Below are 23,911 nucleotides of genomic sequence, written 5' to 3'. Positions count from 1 at the left end.
TGATCACTGATCAACTTAAGCTTTGTGGTGTTTTGTTAGTTTGATAATGCTGAATTTATGTTTGCAGGAGGCTGGTGAACATCACTCAGAGAATAATGTGGTTGCTTCTGCATCCACTTTCACTTCTCATGCTCACTGTATTCACATTCTCTGCATACATCTTTCCAGAAGAGCCTTCAGATATGCTTGTGCTGAGGACATTTGAAGCAAGTTGTGAAGCACTTCTTTTTGCTGTTGTTGATAATCTTATATATGGCAACTGGTTATTTAGTGTTGCTGTGGCTGCTCTGCTGCCTGTTTGGTTACTTTTCTGGGTAGTGTTGCATACAAGTGCAAATATTGTTCAAGTAAAATCTAAAGTGTGAAATAAATAATATCAGTAGTCAAAATAAGGGTAAAGTGTACAGAGAGATACAGATTCAAACTACTAGAGCAACTGCCATGATCAAGAATTAAAGAGAAACTGTGGAAAAAAATACATTCCATTACTTTATAGCACCGTTGTTTTTCTTAATAAAACAAAGGCCTTTTCTCCCAACTTGCTTGATTACCCATTCCTAACTACTGATAAAGGTACTTGACTCAGAAGTCCTGAATACCTCACACACAATATTGGCAGTAATGGATCGGAATGCAAGTGAGAACATATCAGAATCACCCTTTCAGTTTTGAGAATGGTAAGAGTTCTAATTCATTGTAGCTGTTTCAGGAAAGACATGTAGTGGCACCAGACCAGCTAAACTTTTGTTGCATAATTGCTTATTATTATGTATGGAAGACCAACACAATTACCACATTTTGGACAGCGTGCAGTCACACTAAGGCAGAGTTAAAATGGGAAATTTCTTGATTCCTTGTTTTTAATCATTTTGCAATGTGTTAATTGTGTGGTGAATGATTGGATTTTGCATGTGGCATTCCTCTAGTTCCATAACTAGTCCTCAGTTCATTAAACAAATCAACTTGAATTTGTAATTTACAGTGTCCAGTAATCACATCAAAAATGTCTTTTTTGTCAGAGGATAGGTAAAGAGTATGCCCACTGCTTCCACTAAACTCTTACATATGGATACCAATATCTTACATCAATCTCTGCACCAGTAAGGTTTAGTTTCTTGACAACATACCCTCTCACCATGGAACAGCAAGTTCAAAAGTTAGAGTTGTGTGAATAACAGCTTGGGAGGTTTCATAGTGGTGATGGCAAAACCTGCCTGCCCCAGTATTTTATCTAGATGTGCATTTTGATGAAGTGAAGGGAGTGAGGATTCTGGCAAAAGAATGGAATGCACAGGCTTCACTGCATGGTCACATCAGAAAATAACTTATGTGAATGTGTCTTCCTAGGCTATTATTTAAAGGAAAAAAAATTGCAACGTCAGTCTTATACATTATAATATTCGATGTTTGCTCACAGGTGTCCAACTAAAGTATTCCACAATGACACTCAAACTTCCAGGGAGTTGACCCTGGTGGAGGGATCGATTTTTGAAACTACCTGTATGGTGATTTAGGTCAAGATCCAAGGTATCACACCCTGCAGCCATTCACCCTGGTGGGCACTCATTTGAAAGCAATTAACAAAAAAAAAAATCTAGACTTTTGCATGACACTTAATAGTATTATAAAAGGAGTATTGTATGGACTTGCTGCATGGCATAATGGATGGGTCAAAGCCTTCACATGCAGAAGGTCATGAATTTGAGTATCTCCAGGTGCTTTAAATTTTGTTTATTTTTAAATCTTCATTGAAATGATTTTATGTGGTTTAAATGTAATTTTATTTCTATTCCTTTGTCATGTCATTTTAACCATCACATCTGTTTAATTTGCTCTCCTCCATCTTCCTGTCATTTTTTTCTGCTTGAAATCTTTGTTCATGTGATTTTAATTAAATTTATGTATTACTTTCAGTTACACTTATTTCGTTTTATCATCCTATTTTTTCCTCCATGTTATTGCATTCATTATTTCAATTCTTCGTTGTGCTTGAATTTTGTTGTACTTATTCCTTCTTACATTTAAATCTTCATCTACATTATGATGTTCATATTGCAGTAGGAGTTTAGGCTATGTTTTAAATGTTTGCATGATGATAAGAATGATATAAAGAAAAAAAAAGAGGACAAACAAAAAACTCATAAGGTGATTAAAATGATGTGGCAAAGGAACAGATATTTAAAAAAATACATTTAAACTAACTGAATAAAAAATAATCAAAGCCATATCAATAAAGATTTAAAAATAAACCGAATTTAAAGCACTTGACAAGATTCAAATCCACAACCTTCTCTATGTGAAGGCCTAACCTTAACAATTACACCACACAACCAGCCTGTGTAATACTACATTTTTAATGCTATCGAGTATCGTACAAAATTGTGATTTTTTTTTTTTTTTTTTTTTTTTTTTTTTGTCAATTACTCACAAATGAGGGGCCACCAGGGTGAATGGTTGCAATGTGTGATACCTGGAATCTCAACCTACATCACCATATAGATGGTTTCAAAATATTGATCCCTCCACTGGGGATCTCTCTTTGTTTAGACACTTTTTAATTTATTAATCGTTTTTTGGGCATCACTCTTACTACTGACCTCACAACCGTAAAGAACAGCTGTCAGTTACATCCATGTCCCGGAAGTCAACAGATGCTGCATTAGTTTTGTAGTTTCTTGTTATCTTCTTTGGGAACTGAAGAAAATGTTATGAACATTGTCCTGACTGCTGCATTCACAACAAGATGTGATCATGTTGAGGTGGTAGAAATGTTACCAGAATCTCCTGTGATTGAATCGAAGTCGTGCCACTGTCACTAGAAAGTTTCTGCTGTTCGCATAATTTTGGTTCCAAGGACATGTTGGGACATAAGGTACCACTGTTGAGTGTCTCCTTTTAATTTCATTCCATTGGGCCCTAAATATAGGCCTTAGCATGAAGAAGATCCTCGGACATTTTGATTTCCCTTTATTCCACGGTGCACTTTCACCATAACATAATGGTCATCTTATTTAGGCAGGAAGGCTCCTGAACTGCTTCTATAATGTAATATTGACATCTTAACACTTTAACAAGCACCAGCACTGAGTGTGAATCTGATAAACTTATGATTGGTGCTTCTTGCACTAGCTTTGTATATTTAAGTCCCTCTAAAATTGCCGTACATTCTGTTGTGAGTATAGATGCAACTTCAGGAAGCTGGAATTTGCCTCTATTAGTCTTGCCATCTACTAATGCTCTTCCTGCCCTATCTTTTTGTTTGAACTCATCTGATCTGTTTTGAGGACAGCCATATGCTACGTCATCAGCTAAAGTTTTCTCTTGCAGTGTACCTTGTACAAATGGAAGATGTCTTGATATTCAATATTATGAGAAGGAAAGTTGCTACTCACCATATAGCGGAGATGCTAAGTTGCAGACAGGCACAACAAAAAAGACTCTCACAATTATAGCTTTCGGCCATTAAGGCCTTCGTCAAAAATAGGCACGCGCGTGCGCACACACACACACACACACACACACACTCTCACACTCTCACACACTGTGGTATAATTTCCCTGAGACTGCAGTCTCTCTCTCTCTCTCTCTCTCTCTCTCTCTCTCTCTCTTTGTGTGTGTGTGTGTGTGTGTGTGTGTGTGTGTGTGTGTGTGTGTGTGTGTTTTGACAAAGGCCTTAATGGAGGAAAGCTATAATTGTGAGAATCTTTTTGTTGTGTCTATCTGCAACTCAGCATATCCGCTATCTGGTGAGTAGCAACTTTCCTTCTCATAATACTGTTACATTCCATCTTGGATTTTCCATTGTCTTGATATTCAGTTTCACCAAGATATTGACGTAGGGCATACTGAAGCAGCTTTAAGTTGGGGAAGTGGCAACACATTCACAGAAAGACAAAGCATCGAAGTAAAATTCTCCTAAGGGCAGTAGTTTCTTCTTAATAGCAACTTCATCTGCCCTAAGGCTAGATCTGGTTCCAAGGGTTTCTTACTATTTCCAAACACACAAAAGCCATAAGTGGAACTCATTTGGGTCCCTGGAAATAACTTTACTTGCATACAAGTGTTTCTAAATAACCTTTCCAATAAGGCACATTATGCTTTTACAGGACACACAAGTTCTTGTGCAGCACAATGGTAAACTCTTTGAGAAGATGTAGAAGTATAGGTCCAGAAAAAATTGGATTACTTTCTTATAGCAAACTGATGCACACAGCACACAAATACACGTAACTGAAAACAGTAACTAGCTTTTGAGCTCTTGCCCTTTCTCTAGTCGGAAGTACACACATTCACTCACATTCCCACGATCACAGCAAGGTTAGTTATTGATTATCAATTACAGAGAGCAGTTGCCTGGGTCGATGGAGATGGTGAAGGACACGAGACAAGGAGAGGTAGCACCATAGTGTGAGGTATCTTTCTACAGTTGACTCAGAAACTGCACAAGATGAAAGGAGTTCAAAGGGAAGAGTATATAAAGGACATAAAGAGGGAAACAGGGAGGGAGGAGAGTGGTTGGAGAAAGCAGTACACAATTTAGACAAGGAACGAGTGAAGTGGGCAGAACAGAGAAAGGGAAGGTAAGGTAAGGCAAGGTAAGGTGATTGGGCATTGGCAAATAGGTTAGTGGATGTTTAGACCAGGGGGGTTGAGAGAGTACGAAATATGCTGGAGGGACAGTTTTGACCTGCAAAGTTCAGAGATACTTGTCCTGGTAGGGAGTATCCAAATGGAATGTGTAGTGAGTAGCTGTTCAGATCATTTGTATTTTGGTGAACGACATGTTCAGCAACTGGATGGCCAAGTCTACAGTTTCCCACAGATTTCTGCTGGATATCAGTATCATTTGTGCACAGTATTTAAACAGTGTGACATGTTGTCTTTGTCAGGTGCTACCTGACACTGCCCTTTGAGTGGAATGGCCCCAGTATTTATACCTGTGACCTCCCCCCCTCCGTGGTTCCAGGTGTTTCTTCTGTCTGCAGTCCTCTCCCACTAGAAACACCCCTAAGCATTCCCTCTTCAGTCCAATGCCTCCAGACTGAATGCTAACATTCTTCCTTCAGTCCGGTGCACTGTGGCAAGTGCTTGGCCTGGCACAGCAGACCAAAGAGGGAACACATAAGAATGCTTCTAGTGGGAACGGACCACAGAACCCTCAGCATGGCACAATGGATTGAAGAGGGAATGATGGCCTAAGAACACTTCTAGTGGGAGCAGACTGCAGAGGGAACACCTTGGAACCAGTTGAGGAGGGGGAAGGTTTTACAACGTGTATATGCCTCGGGACAGCTGGAAAAAATCTGGGAAGTTTTTCATCTGGGAGAAAACCAGGAAGAACCAGGAATTTTTCATTCTTTTAGTTTTCGATTAAATGTTTGTAATTTTGACTGGTAAGGACTAATATGTTAACAAATAATTTTACTTTAGCCCACTAGTGCAGAGTTATAGTGCAGCAATAAAACAAATGAGCGAATAACAATAAAGTAAAAATTTAATTGCCAAGAAAATTCGCCATTTACAACAAAATACAGTGCACACAGAAGCGTCTGTCGACAGCAGAATGTCTCAAAGACTTTAAGACGAAGACTTTGCAATACTTAGCAGTTATGAACTGTATTCAATGACCTTGATGTCGCAACTGTTTACATTAGGTTCATTTAAGCAGTTGCCAGTAGGATCATGCACTTGATGCCTTTCCCTGCTTCTGGCTACTTGAAGTATGGCTGTTAGCTTTATAAAGCAGCAACAGCAGCCAGATGCTAGTTGGAAAAGTTTCTGCCGCACCCAAGCTGGCAGATTAGTGCACAGGTAGAGCACTCTTAGTTGGGAGGAGGGGAGGTGGGACGGAATCTCCCTCCACATGACCTATGTTTAATGTTTCATGATTGTGTGCTGTTTTCTCATCGTTTACAGTTCTCACGTAAAATGTTTTCTGATTTTATTTTATTTCCACATTATTGGCAATCAAGCATTAATCATCTTGCAGAACAAGGAATGTTATTTTTGTTGGTTTGCTAAAGCAATTTAGTTTTTATTGATTTTTTCCGTAGAGGCAATCAATTTGAAGTGAAGTGTTTCATTTCACATTATTGTGGTTCAACTGTTTCTTTTATGTCATAATATAAGATCTCTTAATTGCTATATACATACAAACATACGTAAATGTTTATTTAAAGATGACTAAGGAGGCAAATTTGGTGAGTAGTATTGAGTAAAGTGTTTTGTTTCAAAGTTTTAGCAGAATTCTACAAATCTGCCTTGTGTGAAACAGTGTTTTTTGATCACACGACAAGTTTCAGCACTTGTATGGTAACTCCTCTAGGCTTGATATTATTTCTTAATCTCTGTTGCTCAACACAAATTTACAGAACACCATTCTTTGGCAAATTATAGACTAGCAGCATGCCATGTTCTATCATTGTAACTCTCCACAAGGCTTTATATTTACTCCTGTAGTGGAATAAAAACTGCCCATTCTACAGTTTCTTGGCTTCAGATAATGCTGTTAATTTTTTATACAGTTTGAAAAAACCATAAAAAACTTGTTACTCTTAGTTCTAGTGTATACAAACAACTTTTTATTTTTGCAAGAAATCTGAATTCCTTCTTACTAGCTTTTTGCAATGCTGTGTGGATATAAACCTGATTGGAAATGCAACATAATAGCATTGCAGAGTATGAATACGTTAAAGTTATCGCATAGTAAAACATTAGGGTACTTAGAGTTGAAGGATTTACTTTTGAAATGAATATTTTGCCAAGAACTGCTTTCTTATTTTCCATTTCTTGTCTGGATAGGATATGAAACAACAATTATGCTATATGTACTGTATGTACCCTACTAACAACATGCCGCAATGCAGCACATGGTCACGTGATGCACCAGTACGCATGAAATTCTGACAGAAATGCAGAGGCATAGTGAGGAGAGTATGTTGTCATAGCTGCGCATGCGCTGCAATGCATGTTTCCTGGTGCTCTCTGGCAACTGCCCAAATGAACCTATTTCTAGCAGGTTGTGGGAAAATATTCCAAATTGAGGTTTGATAAGCTTTACTTTCAAAGTAAATTTCCATTTATGAAAGATGAATTATGGTACATGTGATAATGTGTGATGAATTTCCAAAATCACAGAGCACCTGACACTCATTCAAAACTTAGCACGCTGAGAACCAGCCACTTGGAAAAATTTCTGGCCCAGAAGAACAGCCATTTATGTCATTATTTAAAATTTTACTGGCACATTTGTGTTTGATATATCTTAAAGAGCAACATATGCAAAAAAAACAAAAACCAATGTTATGTGTGAAAGCTTAGCTTTTCGTGTAGCTATTCTATATGTATATTAATTTAAAGCATGAACTTCTCCTATTTGTTTGTTACTACTCAACAGTTATGTTGCTGTTGGCTGACTATGTCACATGTCCAATGCTGCGGTCACTGGCTGGCAGGATCATGGGACATGAACAAACTATGATTGGCTGACAAAAGTGTATCGCAAGTGTACAAAAACCTTTACCAGTCAAAGGACTGATTATTTACAGGTGCTTGGGAAAGAACACTGTTATGGAAAAGGTTTATTTTCGCATGGGGAAAGAGTACAATTCTAACCAGGAAAAACCTGGGAATTTTTCTTTTCCACTATACACCCTGACATAAGTTCCTGTTCCACTTGATGAGCAATCTCAGATAGTACGGTAATGAGACACATTGTACAAATATTGTATATGAACAATACTGATATCTGGCAGAATACCCCAACACCTTAAGACTCACCTGTCCTGCATTACACTGCATATGTGCCATCCACAGGTGGTGAAGCTAAAGGAAGAGATTTTGACATGGAATGGGTGACTGCTGTGAAAATGGAGGTTACTATTGGTGGCTGGTGCATGTCACTTGATATGATTGTAAGTATTATGGAGCCATCTAAGAGGAGGAGATATTCATTCAGGAAAGTGGCTCATTGAGTTGAGATGGAGTAGGTGTTGAGGTTATGGAGGAAAGACCAAAGGTTGACCCTGCCAAGAGTCCAGATCATGAAAATGTCATCAATAAATCTGAACTGGACAAGGGGGTTTTAGGTGTTGACTGTATAGAAAGGATTCCTCCAGATGGCCCATACATAAGTTGCCATAGGATGGTGTCGTGAGTACCTGCAGGCTATATCACAGATTTGTTTATAGATTTGGCCTTCAAAAGTGAAATAATTGCGGATCAGAATGTGGTTGGCTAGGATAATTGGGAAAGATGTGGTGAGCCTGGTGTCAGTAGGATGTTGGGAAAGGTAAGTTCTATGACTACAAGGCCAATGTCACATCCACAGTGACAAGGAGTCTGGTGTTAATGGGACAAGAACTCTGGAAAGGCGATGAAAGAAGTGAGCAATGTCCGGAATGTAGGATGGGAGGTTACAGAAAATAGTTTGAAGAAGTCGACCAACAAAGGCAGAGGTTTTTTCTGTGATAGCATTGTATCCAGCCACAATGGGGAGATCCGTCGGGTTGTATTTGAGGAGTGGGTAAAAGGTATGAGTGCAGGGGGTTGCTAGTGTGAGGAAGCAGCTCATGTTTTTTTACGCAGAGGTGTCAGAAAGTTGGCAGGAAACCTCAGCCACATACTCACTATGATTTATGACCACTGGTGTGGAGCTTTTGTCTGTGGAAGGTTGACAAAGTCTGAATTGCTTTCTCTGGTTACGGATAGCTGTGTGTTCTGAGGAGTGATGTTGGACTCACTGGGGAAGGATTTAAGAAAGGAAGGTGAGGCAAGGTTACAAGTGAGAAGTTCCTGAAAGATAACCAGGAAACAACTAGGTGGAAGATCACAGTTGGAGGGAGGTTGGAACTGTTTTAAACAAGGTTCTATGTGGGGTTTTGGTTGACTTGTGCTGCAGAGAACAAGAAAAGGAACGTAGGTCCAGCATGGCTGAACTTAGGTTTAGGGCTAATAAATATGAGGCTTTTATAAAGGACTGAGACTTCTCCAGAGGTTAGAATTTTAATAGAAAGGTTGATAGCAGTGTTATGGATGGGTGTTTCATGGAGGGTGGAAGATGTTTTTGGGGATAAGTCAGCAAAATATGGTAAGGGAGGTAGGGGTTGACTGAAGGGGGAAGGGGGTCAGTGGATAAGAGTAGTAGGCTCTTTCTTGGCTATAGGTATGCGAATATAGGACAGAAGCAGTTGGGGCAGCTTCCTCATAAGGTGCTGGGAAGCTGTTCCAGCTACTGATGGGCAAGAGTTTCTACTGGAGTGACACCATTAAGGATTTTGTGATCACAGAGTAAAAGGATTTTGTGAAAGGAGTAGGTGCTGTCAAGCACGGTTTGAACTTGGATTGCATGATTATGAAAGACCAGATTGGTTAGGATGAGGGACTGATGGAATTGGAAAACATGAAGGTTCTTGTCGTAAGATGGATGGTAGCATGAGATGCCAATTTTAATGGTAAACCCATTATGTAGAATACCAAGTGCCAGACAAGGGTTCAGAAAGAAAATGTGTACTTGGAGTTTTGCTAGGACAAGGGAGAGATTTCAGAATCAAAGGAGGTAGAATGAGCAGGGATTCACAGTTGGATGACACAGAGACAAAAGGCATAGTTGAAAATAAGAAGGTGAAAACTCATGATTGAAATATTACAATGGAAATAAATGGTTGGTACAGTATAGAGAGGTATGTAGAAAGTCAGAAGGCAGGTCATAAAAAGATTTAAAGAAGCAGGAAATAGCAGGCGCATTCATAAAGAGACATTCAGTTGCAAATTGAACCATGTGACAGTAAACAAATTAGCATGATTGTAACTCCGATGAAACACACAGCTATCCATAACCTGAAAACCAATCCAGAATTTATCACCCTTCCCACAGACAGAAGTTTCATCACAGTGGTCATGAATCATAGCGACAATGTGTCTCCCACAACTGTCCAACACCTTTGCAAATAAACCTTATGACCATGATTCCATCTCAGAAGTCCATCGGTACCTCCAGCAGCTCCCTCTCCCTCGTTACACTAGCAACACCCATACTCTTACTTTGTACCTACTCCACAAACCCAACCTCAATAGTCGCCCCATTGTGGCTGTGTACAATGTCCCCATAGAATAAACCTCTGCTTTTGTTTGTCACCACCTCCATCCTATTGCCCATAACTTCCCATCCTACATTCAAGACACTGCTCACTCCCTTCACTTGTTGGTCACTGTGGATGTGAGGTCCTTGGGCATCAACATCCACCATGCCAATGGCCTTGAGGCCATGGAAAACTACATTTTTCATGACATCCTCATTGTACCAAATCCACCACCCCCACCTCTTTCCTAATCCTCCCATCCAATCACAATTATTTCAATTCTGGACAATTATTTCACTTTTGAAGGCCAAATCTATAAACAAATCCATGGAACTCCCAAGGGTACTTTCATGACACCACCCTACCAGCTTATTTACAAAGCAATGTGGAGGAATCCTTCCTATCCAGTCAACAGCTAAAACCCTTGTCTGATTCAAATTCATTGAAGACATTTTCATGATCTGGACTCAAGGGAGGAGATAACCATTGCTTTTTCCACCATAGCATCAACACCTACTCCCAAATCACTTTCACCTTGTGCCTCTCAACTTAACAAGACATTTTACTAGATTTCTATCTCCAATCTCTTGGGTGGGTCCATAAATGCATCTGGTCATATCAAGTGCACAAAGCACCAATACTACCTCCACTTCGTCAGCAGTCTCCTGTCCCATTCCAAAAACTCTCTGCCTTACATTCTCATTACCTGTGGATGTCTCATGTGCTGTGGAAAGCAGGAGTTGTTGACATATACCGACAACCTTACCAGAGCCTTTATTGATACACAATATCCTATCAGATCATCCAAAACATATCTCCAATGCCACCCCTTCTCTGACACCAGTACACCTGTTACCCAATCACCGAAAAGCACTAGAACAGTCTTCTGACCACCCAGTGTCACTGTGGCCATAAAATTCACAACCACACATCCTTCATCAGGGCTTTGACTACCTCTCACCACACCCTGAGATGTGAGATGTCCTACGCATAACACTCAAAAGTAGTGTTCTGCCACACACCAAACTTACGGAATATCCTTGTCCTTCCATGCTTCCTACGGGTCAACCCCTTGAGGAAGACTCAGTTGCAAGACCTGTCCCAAACACCCACCCACCATCACCACCCACCGCAGTCCAGTCACCAGCATCCCCTACCCAATAAAAGACAGGGCCACATGTGAAAGTAGAATATCATACATCAGCTCTGCCACAATTACCGTAAAGTATTCTGTGTGGGCATAACAAGTAACCAACTGTTAACTCATATGAATGGCTACCCCCCAAACTGTGGAAAACTGCAAACTTGATCATCTAGTTGCTGAATGTACTGTGCACCATAACACAAACGACCTCAATAGCTGTATCACTACATGTGCCGTTTGAATATTCCCTTCCAGCAGACGTTTGTCTGAACGATGCAGGTGTTAATTGTCCTACACTCTCGAAATCCCCCCCTGCCCTATCCTAAACTTCCACTAACCTGTTGCTTCCCACTGCCTTACATTACATTTTCTCTCTTCTGCCAACACCACTCCTTTACCACCCTACCACTGTTGCACTGCCGGCCGTGGTGGTCTAGCGGTTCTGGCGCTGCAGTCCGGAACCGCGGGACTGCTACGGTCTCAGGTTCGAATCCTGCCTCGGGCATGGGTGTGTGTGATGTCCTTAGGTTAGTTAGGTTTAAGTAGTTCTAAGTTCTAGGGGACTTATGACCTAAGATGTTGAGTCCCATAGTGCTCAGAGCCATTTGAACCATTCTGAACTGTTGCACCTCCCCCCTCACCATGTGGGCATTGCCCCCCTTCTACCCCCTCCCTGTGTTTGCTTAATCTCCATCTTCCTCTTCTCTCACCCATATACTCTACCCTCTGAACTCCTTTCATCTCATTGTGCAGCCACTGAGTCGTTTGTCAAAAGACCTGCCTCACACCTTTCTGCTGCCCCCTCTGCACAGGCAACTGCTTTCAATAATGTCTTGCTACAACTGTGGGAGTGTGTGTAGTTTAACTAGAGAAGAGCAAGAGCTTGAAAGCTGGTTTGAAAACTGTTTTCCATTACATGTATATGTGCACTGCACATTAGTTCAAGATTGCCTTTTCATTATTTTTTATCCAGGAATATCCATTATTTTTTTAATGACCTGCATATATAAGTGCTTGTAGCTTTGTCCAGGCTTTACCTTCTTTCTCCCCTCACTGTTTGATTTGAGATGGAGAGAAATCTTGTAATGTTGTCCATCCTTTTGTAATATTGTGTGGCAGAATAGAAAAAATTCTAAAATATTATTGCACAACTGCATAGGACTTTTGCATTAACTCCCAATCTTATAATTACCTGGTACAACTGGCCCCATGCAGCAAACACATTTTGTTAAGAGGACCAAGTTGACTGAATTGTGTAGCAGTATCTGATTTATAAGAAAAACTGCAATGAATTCAATGACACTTTTCTTAATTAACATATTTAAAGGTAGTCATGCTTGTTAGCCTTGGAGTATATGAAGGTCATACTTTCACTCTCTGATGTCATATGGAATAATATTTTGGGGTAACTCAACACTTAGGCAAAAAGTATTCACTGCTCAAAAGAAAGTGGTTAGAATAATGTGTGGGGCTCATAGTCGCACATCTTGTAGGCATCTGTTTAAAAGCTTAGGAATTCTACACCAGCCTCACAGTACATTTACTCAGTAATGAAATCTGTTCTCAACAACATGGACTAGTTTAAAAACAACAGTGACATAATACCAGAAGAAAGAAAGACTTACACTGTCATCTACTTAAACTATCTTTGGCACAGAAAGGGGTAAAATATGCTGTTGTAAAACTTTTCAAAAAATTACCAGATGAAATAAAATGTCTGACAGACAACAGTAATAAAAATAATTTGAAATTATATCTCCTTGACAACTCCTTCTATACCACATATGAATTCTTGAATAGGAATAAAATCTGCAGGCATAACATATGCATTTTGTGCCATTCAAGAGAATGGGGTTGGGGGAAAAAAAATTAAGCTAAAAAAAAAAAACCCAACCAAACACACACTTCGTGTGCACTTGACATGTTCCACATCATAAGGGTTTCCACGAGACCGATCAATGGAACACGTAACTAAATAGTTTTGTCAGTGAATAAATCTTTTTACTACTTACAAATTTCTGTGTTTGTAGTGCTGCATTTGCCATACTTTGTGAATTTGAGCTTGGCAGCTGCTATTAGAATGTCTTCAGAGTACCATTTGTTCATTAAGTTAGTGATACTTCCTGCTGTACGAATGTCTTTACATGCCTCATAGTATCTAGCCATGTCACCTAAAATAAGCATGCACATACATCTTAATTTAAGCAGTATGCAATTACTTTTGCTCATTGACAACAGTACCATGATGAAGTGTAATTTACTAGAAGAGGGGTCTCAAAAGTAAGAAAGTAACTATCAGTATACTAAGTTTGTTTATTGCACATTTATAGCCACACAATACATTTGGATAGTGTCTTGTGTTGTGGCTGAACATACCATTGATGCTGTTACTGTTTGATAAAACAAATTGTGCTGGCACACACAAGCTCACAAACACTCCCTGATTAGATCTGACATCAGTTTACCAATTTAGAGACCGCCAATATTTGAAGTGTAACCTTAAATACCTACACTATTTGTAACTAATTACATTAATTTTTTACATTTATATTGTTTGCTGAGGCAGTGAAATATTTTATATTGTATTATTACACAATGTCTTTTTACTTTTTTACAAAAAATTATACAATAAGAGTTTAATCATTAATAAATGAACATGATCTCTTAAATCAGTCACAGAATTATGTGCAGTAGGTATAAGGAAGCAAAAAAGCTCACACAGCTTCTGCCTTTTTCAACTTTCACAAGAGGAAGAGGGGGTGGGGGGGGGGGGGGGATACAATTTTGTGGTAGTCAACAAACAGTAACTTAAAATATGGCACAGCTGACATTTAAATACATCATTATTTCACAGTACATAAAAGCAGATGGAATGGTAATTCCTTCACCAACATGACTTAATGAAGTTAATCAGACCATTAGTGGAGACATCATGTGTACCGACAGCACAAGAGTGCTGCAGTTCTGGTTCAATTGCTTTTGCTAGCTGCTTTCCCAACTCGACTCTGAAATAAGCAAAAAGATAATATTAATAAACATACAGCCAGTCAAAATGACTATTTACCATTATACAATAATCACTAACCCTAACTGTCTTTGTAAATATACTATACACACAGTCCCTTTCAAGTCCTTATGACCCTACACTGCAAACGAATGCTAAGAAAAATATATTCTGTGAACATCTGTTTTAACTTTCTTACCAAATGTGCTCAATTTTTCAATATGGGTAGTGAATGGTTATCAGAACTTTGGAAATTCGTTGTCACGACTGAAAGAACAAAATTTGCATCTCTGAAATTGTGTCAAACTGTCCACGACTATTTCTCAAGGGATATTTATGTTGTCATACTGTGCTCATAATTTTTGCTGTTGCCACAACTTAGTTGTTTTGTGGAATGTAAAGCTTTCTGTATGTATGATATTCTTGAACTGTTCTAGAGTATTACATTGGATGTGGACTACATTCAACAGTATCTGAGGAACTAGCAAAATTATTTGCAGAATGCCTGCAGGAGGAGACAGTTCCTAAAAACCTGGAGCACCGTCACATCTTTATCTTCTTCTTGGAGGGGGGGAGGGGGGGCCAAAATTTTCAGTTCCATATTGAGGTGTAACATCTCACCCACAAAAAAAATCTGCAACATCCTTGATACCCATTGGCCAACAAAAGATATTCGTGGGTTAAAGTAACTGGTAACTAGGAAGCACTCCACTTTCAGGAGGTATTTGATTGTTTGTGCAGACAGGAACTGTACTGATCCTGTGCTGTCGGTGATGCAGACCACAGACTGGCACTTCTATCTGCTGGGTGGAGTCATCTGCTCCATGGAGCTGCAAGTGAAAGGCAGGTAGCACATGTGACCTCCATGACGCCAAAGAAATCAATGTCATTAATGTTCTGCTTCTATTGTACTATTGTTCAGAGTCTTGTGTGTGAGGGATGAATTATTACACCTAGTTGGAATGTAACACATGTGCAGTCAATTCAGCAACGGAAGTTAGAGATGCACATTATAGGAAATACATTGAGTTCAACTTCCCTAATTGTGTTATTCCATTGGAACAAGAAAAGTCTCTTTCAGCAACTTTGATGCAACAGATCAAAGTCCACAGGTGAGAAGCTGTGTCACAGTTCAAGGGTACTGAATAGCAGGACCCTTGCAGCATTGGTTTTGCACAGTGGACACAAGAAAAAAGTAAGAAAAGCACAAAACCTATGGATTTACTACTGGACTGTTTCAACAATCCATTTTTAACATCCCCATTAGGAAAAATTAAGACCAAGGAAACAATTCATTTGGCAACCTCGGTGCAGGTCATGAGCAGAAATTGCAAAGAAACAGACGAAAAGGAGGGCTGTAAAAAAACTCATGAAATATCGTTAGGGACAATGGGAGTCAGCAATGGAATGCTGCCTAATTGGGTACACGTTATACAGTGCTATCAAATTATTCATATATTAAAGAAGAAGACATCTACGCATGTCAGAGAAAAACAAGAAAAATTTATTGGGAATTGGAGAATATAAACTGCGGTTGTTGTTATTAACAGCATCAACTGGTATCTTGTCGTGCTTGTTTATGAAACGTAGACACAAGTCACACACATACAATTCAACATGCAACATAGAAGAGTTTACGTTGGGCTCTGAGAAGAAGATTAACGACATATTAGCAGCTGGAGGACCTCGTGAAAACAGTTCAACTTGGCGAGCAGCTTACAGCACCACACCACAGCAGTTGCAGCAGCAGCCTGCTATAGCCGAACATCGCAATATATACACAGTGAGCCAGCAGCCCGACTGGTTCACTGCAGCACGCAATAATGACATATGGTGAACTGTATTAGTTAAAAATTTGCTTATAGTCAACACTGTTAAGGAATGACATAGTTGAACTGCTGAGTAGTGGTGAGCTCCAAATTATAATTTTAGTACATCCTATGCCTGTAACCACTAGTATAATGACAACTGTGGCAAAGGCAATAGATATAACAGATTTATTGGCTAAATTTCAAGAGGATGCGTTTAAAACAAACTCCAGGAAGCTTTTAAAGCTCAAGGGGATGATTTTAGAAGAGAATATATAACCCCTATTTCATGTTTTCATCCCGTCTAGACTTAAAAAATGCAAAATTGAGGAAACGGCAGAATCAAGGAAAATGTTCAAAAACCACAAAATCTGAGCAAAACCACACATATGATTAAAAATCACTATCCTCTCCAATACTTAGACACATTTTATACAAAGTGAAGGAATTAAATGTCAATACAATGTTTCGTAATTATGAGTTTCATCAGTTCTTAAAAAATCACAGATAGGTATGCTTTTCTTACAAGCCACACTTCATATGCTCACCACTATTAAAGTGTTATTTTGGGCTTGATGAGAGAAACAGATGTAAAAAAATGAGTTTACTTCCCCAATTGATGTTACAAGCTGATCAGAAATTGGCTCAGAGAATTTCTGTACACTATGTAAAATGTAAATTTGAAAGAAAGCTCAGGTGCTACAGTTTCGGTTCATGCGTGCTACAGTTTCAGTTCATGGCCTCTATCACTGCTGCCAATCTTTACGATCTACAGTGTGTGGTGTATGCAATGCAAAATATATATGTGAGTAGTGTATGTAGTTGTTGCAATTGTATCATGTCAGATTTGAACACTAAAGTCTTTAAAATGTGCTACCGCAAAACCCGTATTCTATTTTCATGTGAAATCTCTGTCATAGAACATCATCTGCATGAAAAGTATATTTTTAGCACTTCACAAAATGCTTTCACCCCTACCAATACTCCCATCACTGAAGGGCCACTCCCCCTCTCCACTCATTTTGTGAGTGCTAGTGTAGTGCGGTGGCTGCAATGGGTACTGGGTGACTTAACGAGTCATCAGCCAATAAGAATTCACTAGCCAGAAATGAGTGATGTTTCCTTGATTATGACTGAACATATTCTTTGAGACTCTGCATTTGAATTTAAAGATTCATGATTGATATTGTTGCTGAATACAGTACATCGAAATACATACAAAAAGATGAAAGTTAGTTACAAGTGCACAAGAAAAGGTGGTGGCTGGGACCCTTCCATCACATATTGGCTCGGTCCGGAACGCTTTGCACTGACAGTCATGTTTTTTCATTACCGCTGCAACACAGCAGTAGTTGTATCATAACGTGTGATGAAGCTAAATGTTACAAGTTGTGCTGGCAACGCCGATCGTGAATGATGTCAGCATTTCCTCTCTCACATCTCCCCTCTCCGCAACGGCCTAAGCCACGACCCATGGTGCAAACCATCTGTCTTTTGTGCCACTTATAACTTGTTCAATCGCAACAAATGTCAATAGGAAGAAAATTGGACGAAATCAAGCAAGACGTTGAGCAAGAACTTAGAATCGAGGTAAACCTCAGTAGGAAGAAATGTAAAATTGGGGTATTTTTTAGCACTGATCTTATGGGTTTTTCACAGGGGCTATGTATTTATGGCATGGGATCCTCAAAAACATAGTCACAGAATGTAAAATTGAAATTCCACTGTATTAATTAATTTAATTAGTGAACTAGGCAAGCTCGACAATAGGATGACTGCACGAGTCTGCAGAAAAAGAAGTACAGGAAAGAATTGATTCCTCTTTTACACCTACTTCTATTGGTGAGTCTAATTCTAATCAAATATGAAAATATATACAACACATGAACAAATTCTATTATTTCAAGAATCTAGGCAGAAAAATTAGGGAGGTCTCACGATGCTATAAATTGTGTAAGAGGATGAACGCTTGTTCTAGGTCATCATCAGAGTTCCCATATAAAGAAAGAAACTAGTAAGTTTCTTTTCCCAAAGTATTGTGGACCCTACAAGTTTATGAATATACCATACTCAAAAGCAGTATAATTTTTACACACCACAACAAGCCAAGATAAAGGTCTATCGAACAATGGAAAACCAGGATGGAATGTAATAAACAGCTGCCAGAAACTGGGTGGTGGTGGTGGTGGTGGTGGCGGTGTGTGTGTGTGTGTGTGTGTGTGTGTGTGTGTGTGTGTGTGTGTGCGCGCTTGACAAATGCCTTGTTGGCCAAAAACTTATTTTGTGACAATCTTTCTGTTGTGCCTATCTGCGACTCAGTTTTCTATATAATACTGATGTGATAAAGTGATTTTAAGTTCTCAGGGGAACATGCATACTAAGCTAGTTTGGCAGGGATATGCTATCACTCTCCACTCTTTTTCTATCCTGTAATCTTTTGAAAGATATCATCTCTAAGTATCCTATCCCACAATTAGGTATATGAAACACCAAAGTCAGACCATAGGGTATCTGTGTGGTGTACGAGAGTACATATAATCACACATAAAATGATACCTCATGTATGTATGAATAACATTTACAATACTGTTAAAACTTGTGTGTCATCTCAAATCTGTATTTTATACATTTTGTATGAATGCTGTGTTTTTCTTTTTTTGTACTTAATGTACAATAACTTAAGTATATTGATAAGGTATACCACATAGTGTGACAAACTTTATTACTGATAATTAAGTGCCGCATGTTAGTCGTGTCAGGGGAACGGTGGCAGACGAACATGTGCACATTGCATATCAATTATAGTAACAGTGGAGAGACAGAAGAATTGCAATAAGCACATACCTATTGCAATAAGTACCTATAACATGTTAGATTAAAATCAGGGAAAGGGTGAAAAAGAAGTTAAAATAAGGTGACCATCGATCAAGCCAAGCATGTGAAACATAATTATTGGCAGAAGGTATTGCATAAGGAGAAGCACACGACAAGGATAAATAGTTTGCAGTTAAGGAACAATAGCGGCACAGCACAGAACTGTTAAGAGTTGCAAGTATTAACGTAAGGCAATACCTGATAAAGGTGAGAATTACAGAAAGTAATGATCACTAGAGTCAAACATAGGAGTTATGTCTTCTGCTTATGAGAGTGTAAGCTGGGTAAGATAATTAGGCAGTAATTGTAAAGTGATGGTGCAGTGTGCCTGAAGGCAACATGTTAGGAGGGTAAAGGGTAAGAGGACCTATGGAAAGCACGACTTAGCTCACTGGATCTGAAGGAGCAAGGACCTGTACCACTTTTAGGAAGGGAGAGTTGTAAAGGAACACTTGCATATCAAATGGAAAGATAACTAAGGAGTGTTTGCCCCTAGAATGAGGTGTAAATGTGCACAGGAAGGCTGCTGACGTTATAGAAGCATTCTCCAGACTAGTGTAATGTAGTATGGACCTGGCTGATTAAACTTCATAAATTTCAGTACATTTCTACAGCAGTTTAAGGAAGCAAGTATCTGAGGTTAGGAAAAGTTAAACAGATCATTGATTTCAATCCAGGAAGTAATTCTTTGAGTAAATGAATTAATTTAAAATTGCGAATAAATACATCTGCCAAGACCTGGAGTAAAGAGAACATGACAGTGAACTAGTGTCACCTACTTACAGCAAAGAAAGCAAGATAAGTAGCTATGTGTAATATCTCAAGAAACCTACAGAAATATTTGTGCATATCAGAATACCAATATCTAAGGGCTGGCTCTGAGCACTATGGGACTTAACATCAGTGGTCATCAGTCCCCTAGAACTTAGAACTACTTAAACCTAACTAACCTAAGGACACCACACACATCCATGCCCGAGGCAGGATTCGAACCTGCGACCGTATCAGTCGCGCAGCTCCGGACTGAGCGCCTAGAACCGCGAGACCACCGCGGCCGGCCCAATATCTAAGGGAAGTAGACATTATGTAGCTCAGGTATTAAGAACGAAACAAGAATTCTAAAATGTAATCACAAAATTAAAATTTTCAAATGATGGTGCAGAGGTGAAATTATACTGTGATAAATAAAGACTGCAATGAAAAAGGAAACTGTATGTGAGGCCCATAGGGACCGGATCCAAACATAACATGGTGTTAGGTAAACTTATGATGGGACATAATTAGTGAAATATGAGCTGAGTTAAGTGAAATATTATGCAAAGTCACAGAAGGAGATGAACTGCAAACAACATTAGTATTTTGTAAAGTAGTAACACTACACTATTGTTTGAAAATGATATTTATTGCAAATGTGTTAAACTTTTAGAAGTCAGTTTATGAGCATGACATCTTTAATCTTGGTGGAATAATATGAGGTGTAACATGTCATTAATAAATGAGATGTTCCACATTCTTGCTATCCACTGGCTGATGAAAGATTGTGGGTTAAAGTTGGAAGTAAGTAGAAAGCACCCCACTTTCGGGAGGTTTTTTGATGGTGTGTGCTATCGGTGAATCGGGCCATGGACTGGTGCTTCTACCTGCTGCGTGGAGACATTTGCTCCATGAAGCTGTGAGGGAAAGGCATAGAGCACACGGGACCTCTATGCCGCCAAAGAGATCATAATGGCACTGATGTTCTGTTTTTTATTGTACTATTGTTCAGAATCTCATGAGAAACAGACAAATGACAAAATCTAGCTGTAATGTAATACATGTGCAGTAGATTTATTAAGATTAGTTTAAGAGTTGTACGTTACAGGACACTGAGTTCAACTTCTCTGATTGTGTTACTCCACTGGAACAAGAAAAGTCCCTTTCAGCATCTTCAAGGCAACAGATCAAAGTCCACAGGTGAGAAACTGTGTCCTAGTTCAAGGGTACTGAATAGCGGGACCCTTGCAGCATTGGAACTGTATGCCGACCATGAGAAAAAAGTAAGAGAAGCATAAAACCTAGCAAGATATGGAAGTTACAGGTCAACTACTAGACTATTTCAATGGCCTATTCCTAAACACTCCCATTAGGGAAATAAAATACCAAGGAAACATTCCAGATTTCATTACATGGGAGCCATTTACATAAGTCTGTAGAGTACCGTTCACGAGGGTATGTGTAATGAAACTGATGCACCTTTTTAACTCTCCACAGAAAGCTGCACTTTCTTCCACAGCCTCAATCTACACCTACATCAACATTGCAAGCTGCCTTACTGCATATGGAAGAGGGGACTTCATGCACCTATATCATCCAGTCATGCAGAGTGCACTGGCTGTCTGTAAACTCTATATGATCTCTAATTCCTCAGTTTCTCTCACTGTGGTCATTTCAGAAGATGCATATGAAAGGAAATGATATGCTGCATGGCATTTCTTGGAATGTGAACTACTACTTGATGCACACTCCTCTCTAGTAGTGACTGCTACTGGAAACTTTTAATGCCTTGAACCCATAACATATTGTGCCAGCTTTTTTTTTTTTTTTTTTTTCTGTATCTTATCTCATAATCGTACATCATACAGGTCCTATATTGGTACACTCAATCGTTCAAACAAGAGTATGTCTTGAGACGACCTTAACTCGGTGTCTGCTTTTCCTACAACTAACTTCACGTGGGTTTCCCACTTAAGGCCTCTCTGGTCAGTTAATGCCATGCATTTAAAATTTTTACTGCTTCAAGTGATTTATTGCCGACAATGTGATCAAATACACGTATATGTTTCCATCCATTTACCCACGTCTACATACCACAACCTGTCTTACGGTGTGTGGTGGCAGGTACTAAATGTATCACTCTCTCTTCCCCTTTTTCCTGTTCCACTTGTGAATGGTGCTCTCAGCACAAGATTAAATCTCTCTCATTTTACTGTAATGACCTTTATGTGATATATATGTAAGGAAGGAATGTATGCACTCTGCCAGGCACTTAAATGTGATTTGCAGAGTATCCATGTAGATTTAGATGTATACAGTAAACCTCTCTATAATGTACAGCACTTCTCATAGTGCCTGCCATTGGAATTAAGTGAGCATTTCAATGACATCTATGCTCTTACTAAACAAACCTATCACAAAACACTCTGTCCACCTTTTGAATCTTCCCTAATAGCTATATCAATACTATCTGGGACAAAATAGGAGTAATACTCAGCTGTGGATCAGATGGGGGTTTTTGTAGGCTACTTCCTGTGTCAATGGTGGACTACCCTTCCTGAGTATTCTTCCAATGAATCTGCTTTTCTACCATTAGTTTTATGTGATTGTTTCCTTTTAAATACCTCTGTACTTATGCTCCCAAATATTTAATTTCAAGTGGCTGTTGCCTGTCACTGCTCAGCAAACAACAGATCTTTCTGCCTATTTCTTCTTACAGGGTGTTTCAAAAATGACCGGTATATTTGAAACGGCAATAAAAACTAAATGAGCAGCGATAGAAATACACCGTTTGTTGCAATATGCTTGGGACAACAGTACATTTTCAGGCGGACAAACTTTCGAAATTACAGTAGTTACAATTTTCAACAACAGATGGCGCTGCAAGTGATGTGAAAGATATAGAAGACAACGCAGTCTGTGGGTGCGCCATTCTGTACGTCGTCTTTCTGCTGTAAGCGTATGCTGTTCACAACGTGCAAGTGTGCTGTGGACAACATGGTTTATTCCTTAGAACAGAGGATTTTTCTGGTGTTGGAATTCCACCGCCTAGAACACAGTGTTGTTGCAACAAGACGAAGTTTTCAACGGAGGTTTAATGAAACCAAAGGACCGAAAAGCGATACATTAATCGATCTGTTTGAAAAATTTCAACGGACTGGGAACGTGACGGATGAACGTGCTGGAAAGGTAGGGCGACCGCGTACGGCAACCACAGAGGGCAACGCGCAGCTAGTGCAGCAGGTGATCCAACAGCGGCCTCGGGTTTCCGTTCGCCGTGTTGCAGCTGTGGTCCAAATAACTCCAACGTCCACGTATCGTCTCATGCGCCAGAGTTTACACCTCTATCCATACAAAATTCAAACGCGGCAACCCCTCAGCGCTGCTACCATTGCTGCAAGAGAGACATTCGCTAACGATATAGTGCACAGGATTGATGACGGCGATATGCATGTGGGCAGCATTTGGTTTACTGACGAAGCTTATTTTTGCCTGGACGGCTTCGTCAATAAACAGAACTGGTGCATACGGGGAACCGAAAAGCCCCATGTTGCAGTCCCATCGTCCCTGCATCCTCAAAAAGTACTGGTCTGGGCCGCCATTTCTTCCAAAGGAATCATTGGCCCATTTTTCAGATCCGAAACGATTAGTGCATCACGCTATCTGGACATTCTTCGTGAATTTGTGGCGGTACAAACTGCCTTAGACGACACTGCGAACACCTCGTGGTTTATGCAAGATGGTGCCCGGCCACATAGCACGGCCGACGTCTTTAATTTCCTGAATGAATATTTCGATGATCGTGTGATTGCTTTGGGCTATCCGAAACATACAGGAGGCGGCGTGGATTGGCCTCCCTATTCCCCAGACATGAACCCCTGTGACTTCTTTCTGTGGGGACACTTGAAAGACCAGGTGTACCGCCAGAATCCAGAAACAATTGAACAGCTGAAGCAGTACATCTCATCTGCATGTGAAGCCATTCCGCCAGAAACGTTGTCAAAGGTTTCGGGTAATTTCATTCAGAGACTACGCCATATTATTGCTACGCATGGTGGATATGTGGAAAATATCGTACTATAGAGTTTCCCAGACCGCAGCGCCATCTATTGTTGACAATTGTAACTACTGTAAATTTCGAAAGTTTGTCTGCCTGAAAATGTACTGTTGTCCCAAGCATATTGCAACAAACAGTGTATTTCTATCGCTGCTCCTTTAGTTTGTATTGCCGTTTCAAATATACCGGTCA

At 39.6% G+C, this 23,911-nt stretch overlaps 2 protein-coding genes across 2 annotated transcripts in view; one reads left to right on the top strand and one right to left on the bottom strand.

The window, feature by feature from the left end:
* Positions 1 to 495, top strand: part of LOC126416147 (glycosylphosphatidylinositol anchor attachment 1 protein) — an 82,533-nt gene extending 82,038 nt beyond the window's left edge. The window contains exon 12 of the mRNA XM_050083695.1: positions 68 to 495. Coding sequence (XP_049939652.1) covers positions 68 to 365 — 298 coding nt within the window. The 3' untranslated portion in view covers positions 366 to 495. The remainder of the gene's footprint in view (positions 1 to 67) is intronic.
* A 13,021-nt stretch (positions 496 to 13,516) lies between these two features.
* LOC126416756 (glucose-6-phosphate isomerase) overlaps positions 13,517 to 23,911 on the bottom strand; it is a 97,125-nt gene continuing 86,730 nt past the window's right edge. The window contains exon 11 of the mRNA XM_050084597.1: positions 13,517 to 14,228. Within this exon, the coding sequence (XP_049940554.1) occupies positions 14,108 to 14,228 (121 nt within the window). The 3' untranslated portion in view covers positions 13,517 to 14,107. The remainder of the gene's footprint in view (positions 14,229 to 23,911) is intronic.

Source organism: Schistocerca serialis, chromosome 8 (genome assembly GCF_023864345.2).
Source record: "Schistocerca serialis cubense isolate TAMUIC-IGC-003099 chromosome 8, iqSchSeri2.2, whole genome shotgun sequence".
In the NCBI taxonomy this organism is placed as follows: domain Eukaryota; kingdom Metazoa; phylum Arthropoda; class Insecta; order Orthoptera; family Acrididae; genus Schistocerca; species Schistocerca serialis.
The sequence above is the reverse complement of the archived record's forward strand: the minus strand, read 5'-3'. Positions and strand labels throughout refer to the sequence as shown.